Below are 12,621 nucleotides of genomic sequence, written 5' to 3'. Positions count from 1 at the left end.
AATTTCTCTCCCTCTCGAATGGTCAATGGACATGTAACATCAGACTATCACACACAACATGTATTTGCTTTATTTCTCTCCTGCTCATGTCTAGTCCTCTCTTCCTTATATATTTTTTTTTTCTGTAGTTTTCTGGCGAAGCGTGGTGTGAGGGAGGACATAACCACATTTGAGGCGAGGAACATCTCCCCTGATATTCGCCAGAGTGTGGAAGAGCTGCTCAACAGGAACAAGGCCTCGTTCGATCCCAAGGTCAGCTAGCCACAATAGCAGAATAATAATAATAATTCATGAATGGTTGGTGGATGTTGTGAACCCCTTGTTGATTGTTTGGTTGGCTGAAGATGGTATTGTGGCTGTTGTTATAACTGAGTTGTTTATGACTTGTAATACTGTTGTTGTTGTTGTTGTGGTCAGAATGCAAAGCGTGCAAGTGCAGCAGCTGCTCCCCTGGCTGCCTGGGTCAAAGCTAATGTCCAATACTCCCACGTCCTAGAGAGGATAGGACCACTGGAGAGAGAGCAGTCTGGACTACTGGAGTAAGAACACACACACACACACACACACACACACACACACACACACACACACACACACACACACACACACACACACACACACACACACAAAGATACAGCACTGGAAGAGAGTTGTAACGATTAGTTGACTAATTGATTGGATAATCAGCAGAAAAATAGTATTTTGATATTCCATTAATTCTTCAAGAGAAAATGTATTTGGATGTCTAATCGCTGTTGATGGTAAATGTAGTCCACTAAAGTAATACATTCTCCAGAGCGTGTTATATTGACAGAGAAAGCTAATCTCTCCTGCTGCGTAGCCGTGCCAACTGTACCTACCTTTACCAGGATGCGATTGTTGTGTGGGAGTGGCGATTTTTTTACGGCTCACAAAAATCAATAAAGGAAATGTTTTTACACCTAAACCCCAAAATACAACTGCACACCTTCTGAACTCAAGTTCCTCTCTTCCACCAAACTAAGACCGGCTTAATGATCTCGTTTACTCATCGTAAAACAAACTTCATTCAAAATAATTCTTAATTTACAGTAAGATGTGAAAATATTCTCATGCTCTTTTATGCACAAAAAGTATACATACATTTAACGAGTTAGATAGAAACTCTTGACACTGTGTGTGTGTGTGTGTGTGTGTGTGTGTGTGTGTGTGTGTGTGTGTGTGTGTGTGTGTGTGTGTGTGTGTGTGTGTGTGTGTGTGTCCAGAAACCTAAGAAAAACAGAGGGTAAGAAGAATAAGCTGGAGGTGCAGCTCAACTCTGTTGGAGCCAAAGTCAACGAGTTGAAAGAGAAGTATGCCTCCCTCCAACTTTCCATCTATTCTTCCATCCTTTGTGACACAATCTTATGGTGGTTACCTTGTCATAAATGTGTCTTATAATTTTCTTTTAATAAACCAGCAAAATGTACTTTCAAGCTGTGGTGAAAAGCAGATGTCACATCATAACTGATGCAGCTTTTTGTGCCACCATGACAACAATGTTGCATGAAAATGCAAATATGTGCAATCAATCTGAGTAAATTTAAAGGAGCAGTTTGTTAAAGTACAGAGTTTAAAAGGCTAAAAATGGGCTCAGGCCCTAATAATGCCTGATGGGCTTTTCCATTTTCTGTAGGCTGGACATTGGCCAGTCACACTACTTACCAGTTCATAGTTCACACTACAACTCCAAGATCTTCAACTTTTGCTTTCTCCAACCGACATTTATCTTCTTATCCTTCCTTGTTCGTACAGTCATTTCTTAAATGTGCGAGTTGAACTTAAAGATTTCTTGCTATTCCTCTCTTCTCCTTCCATAGTATCTTGGCACCTCCTCTCCCCTCAACTCTTAATATATTGTCTGTCAGATTTCATGGCATATATACAGATTTCTATTCTACCATTTTAACGGCATGGAAGGAGCTACAAATGATTTATACATCAGTGAAATGATTATATGTATTCAATCTATTCGATCTATCTTTGGTAGATTAAATGCATATCAGAATGTCAGTCTGATACATCCCACATCAAACACATATACCTACTTACTGGTCTCTTTTCCTCCTCCTCACTCTTTCCTCAGGTTTCAGTGCCATACTACAGAGGCAGCTAAGTTGGAGGCTGAGGTGACAAAAGCTCAGGACACGATCACTGCTGCACAGCAGCTCATATCACAACTGGATGGAGAACACACGCGGTGGAACGCACAGGTAGTTTGATGTATGAGTTCGTTGGCGTGTGTATTGGTGTAGGAGGTCATAGACATTTATTAAGAATGGGGCTCATTTAACATGTAAGAGCAACAGGAGGTGTGTGTGTGTGTGTGTGTGTGTGTGTGTGTGTGTGTGTGTGTGTGTGTGTGTGTGTGTGTGTGTGTGTGTGTGTGTGTGTGTGTGTGTGTGTGTGTGTGTGTGACAGAGGGATGTATCCTGCTGTCTTAGGTCCCTTCTGGCTGTTTTTACTCCTCTCTGCAGCATCTGTCTGCACCTTAATTAAAACACTCAATCTCTTCCTGACACACACACCCTCACACTCACTGCCTCCCTCAAGGCCCGCACCAAAGAGCCAGTTTACTCTCTACTCACGTATTTCCATATACTCACACAAACACACTTCATCCGTAACGCTTTTGCACACTATGCAGTAGCTGTGGTTTCGCTATATGTGAATGTGAGTGTTTCAAGGGAAGGGAGAACCACATAGAGAGAGGGGTTCACAAGTACAACATGGTGCAGAAATAGATGCATGTTTTGAGTGGAATGTGGCAGGATAGTTGACCGTATTGCTACAGTAGACCAGAGATTACATGGTCCTGAAAATCTGCAGCCGAAGATATGTGGGCATTAAGTAGCCATCAGGCTTGACAATTAAAACAGGTGCATAGTTTGCGAAGCATATGCATTTATTATCTCCTGCCGTGTTATTGGTCTCAAAGGAATCCTGCTCAACATAGAACTTACAGAAGTAATTTCACATGAACATAAATCATACAAGTGTGTGACTGTGTTTGTTGGTAACTTTCAGTGTAGAGATTTTTGATTTGGGGTGTAGAGTTTTACAGTTCATCATTTTGGAGGAGGGAATTAGGAGTCACATCCTAAACCCCCGTGGGTCAAGTTGCGGAGCGTTCTCTTTTTCTTCTCTACATTTCTTTACATTCTTCCCTCTGATTCCTCCCAGTCCTTGCTGTGCCTTTACCTCTCTTGTTGTTCTCTTTTCTTACTATTTCCACTCTAATTACCTGCCTGTCTCTCTTTCTCTTAGATGTCCGAGATAAAGATTGAGTTGGATACGCTCCCTATGAGGGCGATGCTTGCTGCAGCCTTCATCACCTATCTGTCTGCAGCTCCTGAAGACCGTAGAAGACACTGTCAAGAGACATGGATGGCTCAATCTGGACTACAGAGTAAATAGACTACTTCTAATACTTGAGGCTCCAACATTTGCCAACGCCTGTGCTAAACAGCTGACACAAACACACTGTTACCCACACGCATGGCACAATTCTGACTACTGAATATGTACTGATAAATCATTCTTATAGTGGAGAGTGATAAACTTGCTTGATCGCCCTTTAACTAGTAACCACTCCGAGTCTAGTATTTACACCAAATTAACTACCTAACTTCACAGTCATGTTGATGTTTTTGTCTTCATCCCAGTCCAAAACAGTATCATTTTCAGTCATGTGAGTAACCTAACAAGTACTTGCATGAAAACACACTCACTCATTTAGGATTACAGTATTTAATAACCCTGTTTTTAGCACTCTCTGGATTTTACTTGTCAAATGCCAAGCATTGCTACCTTAATTTAGCAGCTGTTCTATTCTGGTATTAATATTCCATCCTCACAAATTAACCTGTAAAATGTGTGCTTTTCTTTCAGCATTAATTTGTGTCTCATTAATAGCTCTGACCATATCATTCTGCTTGGCAACTTATTTTCCAGAGGGCCTCAGCATGTACATCTTAAACAGCTGAGTCATCCACTTGACCCCCTATTACTTCTAAATCGTTGTCCATCGAATGCCTTCCTGGCAAATTGGTTGTCAAGATCATTTGTTGAGTAATAAAATAAGTAAGGTACCATTGATGATGTTGTACCTGTTGTTAGTAACTGCAATATCTGTGGTTTGAATGAAATTACCAACACTGTTTTCAGTGAGAAAATATTTAAGCAACAAATAAGCATGTGCATTTGTGTTGTGTGGGTTTTTATCAGAGTTTGACTTGCGGTCATTCCTGTGCTCGGAGAGTGAGCAGTTGATCTGGAAGAGTCAAGGCCTACCATCTGACGACCTCTCCATGGAGAATGCACTTGTCATACTACAGGTTAGACATCAATTTTCCTGTCTGCCAAATTGCGTTAATCTCCCTACTTTTGTTTTAATTCCCTTGATTACAATTCTGCTTTGTCACAGAAGGATCTATGCTATTAAGCGAACTGTATTTAACATTCTGAACATTGATATAGCTTCTAACTACTATTTGCTGGAGGAGAGTAATGTCTACCTGTGGAGAAAGGAAGTAGCTCTCGCTCTGTGTGTGTTGAAATCCAAGCTCTCGTTGCTTTGTTGACGTAGCCTGCCGGAAGCACATGCTATTAGTGCATGTTTGTGCATGTGAGCATGCCCCACTGGGTAGCTCACGGCCACTGCTGTCACGCGGTTACAGCTGACATTACCGCCCTGACCGACAGCGTTGTTGAGGAAGCATGTCACCTTCCCTCAGGTTCCCCCTTAGTTAAACACTGTTATCTCTGTCAGCACGTTCACGTTAGTTTGCACTGTTAGCACAGTTAGCTATGAGCCACAGGCTCGCCGATGAGAGGCAAACATATTGCTCACAATCTCGGATCTTGTGCCTTTAACGCATTTCAATCACCAATTTATATCTCTTTCTCTTCCCACTTTGTTTAAGTTAAACTTATTTGAGTAATATTTTTATATTAGTTCACAAATATTCTATGCTTAAAGAAATACAATATATGTACAGAATAAATTATCGTTAAAGTACAATATAATTACAGCATTTACTTGTAACAGCCAATCTCTATATTATTAGTCACATCAATAATGTTGCCTTTGCCCTTGTGGCCTTGCCTTGCCATTCATCTGTCCTCCATTTGTCTGTATTCTGTCTTGTTACCATTGCTGCCTTCAGATCAATGCGTTCAAGTTGCAGGTAAGAAGTTGTTCCATCATTCATCCTTTTAGCTCGCATTTTGTTTCGTACTCGCACTCTCTGTTCGTTTTTTTCACGGCCTCTGCCTTTACAAGTTTCTGAATATTGCCATATATACTTATTTGTTTATATATATATATATATATATATATATATATATATATATATATATACATATATGTGTATATATATAGAATATATATATATATATATATATATATATATATAGAATATGTATATATATATAGGTTTGAGAAAGAGAATACTTGAGCAAGAGACCGTGAAATGGAAGAGCACAGGATGAAAAGAGGGTGGTGGTCTTCATTCTTTTGTCTGCATAGGAGTGGCGCTAGTCGATAAGCATGACAGCAGGGAGACCGAACTGAACTACATGCACACACACCTCCTTTTTCTCAGTAACTGGGCCTCTTTCTAAGTAAAAATATCCCGAAACAACAAACAGTTCTTCGTCATGTTTCTATCCTCAGAGTGTTGCCTGTCCTTTCCTGATTGACCCATCATCTCGAGCTACAGAGTGGCTACGCACACATCTTCAACAGCACAGACTAGAGGTGATCAACCAACAGGTAAAGCCACACACAGAATCATACTGTCATCATGTATATGTATATATATGTGTGTATGTATGCAGGCACGTGCACAGATAGACCCCTAGTGGTGCTCAAGCACCAGCCCTTTTGCCCTGAATGAGAAAAGTGCCCCTTCTGCTGGAGCCCAATTTTTTCTTCATTCATCAGTATTTAAGAATAAAAATGACTCTTTCTGTCATCAATTCCCCCCAAATGTGTTTTGATATCTGACGGGGCATTTATTTGAGTTCTTGTGAGAATTACGCCGCGACATGCTCCGCGGCGCTCACAAGCCCCCACCGCGCCCCCACCGCACCCCCACCGCGCCCCCACCGCGCCCCCACCGCGCCCCCACCACGCCCCCACCACGCCCCTCCCTCCTCCTCCACGTAGTGCTCATGCAGTGCTGAGCGGCAAACGGGTGCAGCCTACTTCTGCTCTGACCCGCAGCAGGTAATGATGTTGTTTGTGCAATCCCCTACGTTTTTTGGTGATAAATTAACCACAACATTAGCGCTGTTGAAAACATTACGTCGCAACTGGTCCGACGTTTCCTAAAAAAATTAACAAACAAATAACTCACGAAATCCATGATTTCAAATTCTTGTCCAGCTGTTTACTGACGTTTGTCATGTTTAATGAAGAGAGAGAGGGAGAGATATATAGGCAGGCATCTTCATTGTGTTGTTGTATAAATGCCGTTTGGACAATTTCGAAAGTATGTTGAATTTATGTCTATAAATGTCACGAGAATTCACAGCTAGAAAAAATTTACAAAAATGCGATTAACTTCGCATTCATCCTCTGCATGGAAATCAGCACCCCAGCATTTGAAGTCACTGCTCTTGCATCAAACGCTTTGCAAGAAGAAAGCCTGGACCACTCCACAGCCTACAAGCTAATTGATGGTGTAATTCACACAATAAGCATTGAGGTCTGAGGAGAAGTTTGCCGAGATATTTCATGGTGCGTCAGAGAAGGCAGAGGCTCTCAACATTCCTTTACCTACTGTTGAGCCTGGTCAGGAGAGGAAACGTTGCCTGTTATTCATTTATTTATTCAATTTGATAATTTGAGTTAGTTTGTTAACACAAATAAATATATAAGTTAAAATATACTGCTGTGACTTTTATTTATTTATTTATTATTATTATTTTTAATTTCATAAATAATTTTGGCGATGGGTGCCCTTTTTTTGGTTTGAGCACCTGCCCCCCAAAATGTCTGTGCACGTGCATGTATGTATATATATATATATATATATATATATATATATATATATATATATATATATATATATATATATATATATATATATATATATGAATGTTTGTTTGTGTGTATGTGTATATACGTGTCTGTATTAACATAGTTATTATTCTTTGTATCTTTATTAAAACCCAGATTTTCAGTAAAGCAAAAAGAACAGTAAAAAAATAAATACTTATTCATTTTTTTTAATTGTTTTTAGGGATGATAATGATATTGCTCTGATTTGTTACAGAGTACTGTGTTACCAACCAATATTGCAATTTAAGATATTCTTTCAATTGTGTGCTTCTCTATAGGATAGTAACTTTATGACATCCCTTGAACTGGCGGTCAGGTTTGGAAAAACCCTTATCATCCAAGAGGTGGATGGAGTTGAACCTGTGCTCTACCCACTGCTGAGGAGGGACCTCATAGCGCAGGGTATACACACACTCAGAAATACCACATTTATGCAAAATGGTGTGGTGAAAATGATTGATTATGCAAACCCAACCCCTGGTTGCCTCTGTCTGACGGACACTTTTCTACACTGTAGTGAAATCCTATTTCCAGGCATATTGCCTCAATGTGAATGTTGTTAATGAGTGCACCTTGATGTTATCTACTCGGGTTTAATTAACAACTATGATGTGTGCCTGAAGAACTTTCAAATTGTGGATATGTATATCACTCATTTATATTCAACGGGTTTCATCTAGAACCCACCCAGGGCCCACATGAGGCTCCTAAAAGGCCGGGGCTTATGTGGTGTAGTACAACCGTCAACCACAATCATGGTTCACTATCACAATTTTTATGGGTGTGTGTGCTCGGGGGATCGTTTAACACCCATGCCTTCAACAATCTTTGCAAAACCCTTTCTTCAAATAAGGGTTCTTGCTTGCTTGTGGGTAGAACCTCAGCATGTTCAGGGCGAACCCTTTTGGAACCCATATTTCTAAGTGTAAAAAGGTGAAGTTGGATTCAAAGTGGACACTGAGGACAAAGTTACCGTCTTGTATGATACAGTATATGTAGTTAACAGAGACTCTCTTTTTCTTTTTGTCCAACTTCGACACATCCAGGTCCTAGATATGTGGTTCAGATAGGAGACAAGGTCATTGACTATAATGAGGACTTCCGGCTCTTTCTGGCAACACGGAATCCCAATCCCTTCATCCCCCCTGATGCCGTTTCTGTGGTTACAGAGGTCAACTTCACGACCACCAGGGCAGGCTTGCGAGGACAGGTAGTCCATGTAACCCACAGATAATGCTGTGTAATAATACAGTGTATATCCAGAGCACGTACGTTGTAGTCATACTGTCTGTCTTCCTGCAGTCATACTCTTAAGTCCACTTGCCAATTTGTGCGTGTGTGTGTGTGTGTGTGTGTGTGTGTGTGTGTGTGTGTGTGTGTGTGTGTGTGTGTGTGTGTGTGTGTGTGTGTGTGTGTGTGTGTGTGTGTGTGTGTGTGTGTGTGTGTGTGTGTGTGTTATAGCTGCTAGCCTTGACCATCCAGCAGGAGAAGCCAGAATTGGAGACTGAAAAAACAAGACTGCTGCAACAAGAGGAAGACAAAAAGATACAGCTGGCTCAGTTGGAAGATTCTCTGTTAGAGGTACACATGCAGACATACAGCATACACTGAGACAATAGAGGAGAATTTGACGTGTTGGAGTACTAATAGAGCTTTTCTGGGGTAGCACCCTATACTGTATTATTTATTCTACAGTATGTCTACCATTTGTACCTACTAAAGCAGAATTATGTACCGTAGTGATGACTGTTGGTTTGATGAGGCTGTAAGAGATAGAATGATAACATGTTTAGACCAAGCAGGGGGAGTTTCTAAGGTGCAACAAGGATGTGATTTGCACCACCCAGCCACCTTAATCAGAGGTCTACCGTAGGAATGTTGGTAGAAAACCAAAACATTTATTGTATTGCATTTCTTTTCAATTATTCATGCACTTCAAACCTGGACAGGGCAATGTGTCAGCAGGTGTTGGGTAATTTTACGTCCACAGTAATGAGAAAACGTCAAACAGATTGTTACTGTCAAATACTGAAGGGGGCTCCCTGCACTTTACTAGCAAACACATACAGACACAGTCGATGGATATTTTTACACATAGACACTCAGCCTAATGATACATTTTTTTTATACACACAATGTCAGGGAAATGTGGATACATATACACATAGATAGTGCTAAGAGTAGGATGTTAGTGCTTCAGTGGTACGAGACATGTAATTATATTACAAAATTGTGGGAGGATATTCAACTTGACATTTCTATGCTCCACTGCTTTCTCATATATTTTATTTGAATTTATTTTACTAATTTCTATCAGTTTGTTGAGAGAATAGATCGCACTGGATGAAGTGGGCGAGTCAAGCCTAAAAAGATGAATACATATAAAAAAAGACTATTATGAAACAACAACTCTTTCTCCTGCAACTTTCAGATCAGACAGATTTCAGCCAATTGACAGATACGATAGAACGTACTCTCTCTTACTTCTTCTTAATTACTCCCTTTCTGACCCTGTCTAATCCTTGTCTTATCTTTTGTTTGTACCTGTCCGTCCATTTGTCTCTTTTTCCTGTGTCAGACCCTGGCTACATCTCAGGGTAATATTCTTGAGAACAGGGAGCTGATAGACAGTCTGAACCAGACCAAGGCAAGCAGTGCCCTGATCCAGAAGTCACTGTTGGAATCACACCAGCTGCAGGTGTCGCTGGACCAGGTACTGTACCTCAGGCACACATGCACACATAATCTGAAAAAAAGCCATGGAAAACTGTTCATGGCTTACCTCACTGCACCACTGTTTAATGGGATAGCTCGGATTATTTGAAGTGGAGTTGTATGAGGTACTTATCAATATTCAGTGTATTACCTACAGTAGATGGCGGTTGGCAGGCCCCCAGTTTGGAGAGGCAGGCACGATTACTGACACGGGAGAAAAGCAATGTACTGCTGTGCACGGAGGAAGCAGTAAAATATATTTTAGCCACCTAAAAGAAAGGCTTACCTAAAAAAAAACGGTATCTGTTTGAGTTTACGCTATACTTAAAATATTTTACCCACTTTATCTTGCCGTTAGACAGAAATTTCCTACAACGGGGAACTGAACAGCTCTCTTCAAAGCCTCAAGACCCCATTGACAAATACAATATAGATACGTCTCACTGACAGTTCAGTTCCTCGATGGAAAATATAAAAAATATAGCATACATTTAAAATGATACCGATTTATTTTAGGTGATAAAATACGTTTCGCGGCTTCCCGCGAGAGAGAGAGAGAGAGAGAGAGAGAGAGAGAGAGAGAGAGAGAGAGAGAGAGAGAGAGAGAGAGAGAGATTCAGACAGAATGTAATATTTAATTTATTCTCAGTCTGCAAACATAAGATGACTCCACTTTTGTGAAATATCTTGAACAATCCTGAATACTAGATTTAACTGTTTTTGGCTTACAAATATGAGGTGTTATCCAGTATTTGGGCAAAAAGATGTCAGCTCATTTGAGTGGTCTCCAGATAAACAGACTCACAGCTGCAGTTTGTAAAAATATCAGATTACATAGTTGCACCATCAAAGAGTGACTGTGGATTCATTACACAATCATCCTCTAGGGCGCAGTGTTATACAAGAACAGTTTTAGTCATTTTCCCTTAGTTGTTTTTATTTATTTATCACAAATGAACCTCTTTTCCTTCTCCCCCCTCCTGTCTCATCATACATCATGTTGTCTTCTCTTTCACTCGCCTTTTGTGACTTTCTGGTTCTTTTTCTGTTGCTTCTTGGTGTCTTTTTCTCTGTTTCTCTTTTCACTTCTACCTTTTTTTGTAGGAGCGGGATGCCTACCTGCCTCTTGCAGAGAGTGCCAGCAAGATGTATTTCGTCATCACAGACCTGTCAAAGATCAACAACATGTACCGTTTCAGCCTTGCATCTTTTCTGCGCCTCTTCCAAAGGGCTCTTCAGGCCAAGAAGGTGACTAGTTGACACAACTCTTATCGTGCTTCCTTTTCCATCCAGCACAGCAGTGTGTTCACATGTTTATTTGGCAAAATCGTTCAAAAAAAAAAGTGCCCCTGAACTGAACAACTTAATGTAGCTAGAGTAAACTAATGAATCAATAATTCAATTGATAACCAAAAAATACTTGCACATGTATGCACATATAAAAGTAGGCTTTCACCTAAACTCATTACCGTTTGACAATCAGGACATAATGGGAACCACACCCACAATAAAGCTTGTGCGGGACCCGGTCCCACAGTAGGAGAAGCTGTTCATTGATTTTGAAAGTCAACTCTTCATTATCACATTTTATGGCAAATTGTCTAAAATAACAAGGCTCTTTTCCTAAAATCTGCTTCAAGCTTAAACTGCAATTCTGTTCGTATATTTGATGAAATACAATGTTACAGCGTACGAGTTTGTTGTCTTAACTCATGGGGCCATATCTGCCATTATTGCTTTATTAGTCCAAAAGAAAAGTATCCCAAGCTTATATTATGCACTTTTTTAAGTAAGCCTACAGCTGGTTAGCTTAGCATGGCTTTGCATAAAGACTGGAAACAGCACCTCTGAAGCTCACAAATAAATACGTTACAGCTTTGTTTTTACCTTCTTATTGATTATTAATTACGTACAAAAACAGCAATTTTACAGGGGGTTATGTGCCAGATTTGTTCTTCGTCTGGCACAGTAATTTCCCCCAAAATATAGACATTAACTCATATAGTATTATTAATCTACAATGTTAATTGTGTAGTTTATAGAAGTAGTGGTAGATATGAATGTGGTACATATGAATGCAGGCAGTGCATTTACATGGGCACTTTTTCAGTTGCAGTTTATTTTTGATCAACTGAGCTTAACTCCATTTACTTTATTTCGATAGATTTTATTTCAGTTCAGGTCAGCTTGATTTATTTCATCTCTTTTGTTTTCAGTGAGTTTATCTCAGTCTAACCTGTGCAGCTGGAGAGCATCAGAGACTATCTATCACACTGCTGTTCTCCATCTGAGCCCTAAACACTGTCAGATAACCAGAGTGTATACAAACACACACACACACACGCACACGCACACACACAGAAATTGGGTTGAGAGATTGAGCACTAATTCCTCAAATCCTGTGTGGGTTGTTAGAGCCAGTGCTGTCATCCAAGAATGTCACCAGGCAGCAGCTGGTCACCACTGTTACGTGTGTGTGTGTGTGTGTGTGTGTGTGTGTGTGTGTGTGTGTGTGTGTGTGTGTGTGTGTGTGTGTGTGTGTGCGTGTGCATGTGCGTGTGTGTGTGTGGGGCTTGTGGACACATTCAGTGATTGTGCTCAGAATACTCTCTCCCTTTGTATCTTTTAGTTGTTTTGTTGTATTGAATGAGAACGTTTTATTTGCTATGAGCTGCAGATGGTTCCCGAGATCTAGAAGAGATTCTTAACCTCATGTCTGACATGACACACTGAACAGTCCTCTTTTTAGTTCACACACACACAAAGTATTTAGCAGACCCCCACACACAACGTCTATGCTCAGGTACTGTAAACACAAA

General features: G+C 40.4%; 1 protein-coding gene across 4 annotated transcripts in view; it reads left to right on the top strand.

The window, feature by feature from the left end:
* dync2h1 (dynein cytoplasmic 2 heavy chain 1) overlaps positions 1–12,621 on the top strand; it is a gene marked incomplete at its 5' end in the record, with an annotated part of 94,928 nt that overhangs the window by 40,976 nt on the left and 41,331 nt on the right. For 2 of the 4 annotated variants that reach the window (XM_079225194.1, XM_079225192.1), the window contains 13 exons: positions 129–252; positions 418–539; positions 1,245–1,331; positions 2,105–2,231; positions 3,286–3,427; positions 4,246–4,355; positions 5,187–5,207; positions 5,696–5,794; positions 7,366–7,489; positions 8,134–8,297; positions 8,549–8,668; positions 9,666–9,800; positions 10,907–11,050. In XM_079225194.1, coding sequence (XP_079081320.1) covers positions 129–252; positions 418–539; positions 1,245–1,331; positions 2,105–2,231; positions 3,286–3,427; positions 4,246–4,355; positions 5,187–5,207; positions 5,696–5,794; positions 7,366–7,489; positions 8,134–8,297; positions 8,549–8,668; positions 9,666–9,800; positions 10,907–11,050 — 1,519 coding nt within the window. The remainder of the gene's footprint in view (positions 1–128; positions 253–417; positions 540–1,244; positions 1,332–2,104; positions 2,232–3,285; positions 3,428–4,245; positions 4,356–5,186; positions 5,208–5,695; positions 5,795–7,365; positions 7,490–8,133; positions 8,298–8,548; positions 8,669–9,665; positions 9,801–10,906; positions 11,051–12,621) is intronic. The other 2 variants (XM_079225195.1, XM_079225193.1) reach the window with 1 other exon arrangement.

Source organism: Taurulus bubalis, assembly GCF_910589615.1.
Source record: "Taurulus bubalis genome assembly, chromosome: 10".
In the NCBI taxonomy this organism is placed as follows: domain Eukaryota; kingdom Metazoa; phylum Chordata; class Actinopteri; order Perciformes; family Cottidae; genus Taurulus; species Taurulus bubalis.
The sequence above is the reverse complement of the archived record's forward strand: the minus strand, read 5'-3'. Positions and strand labels throughout refer to the sequence as shown.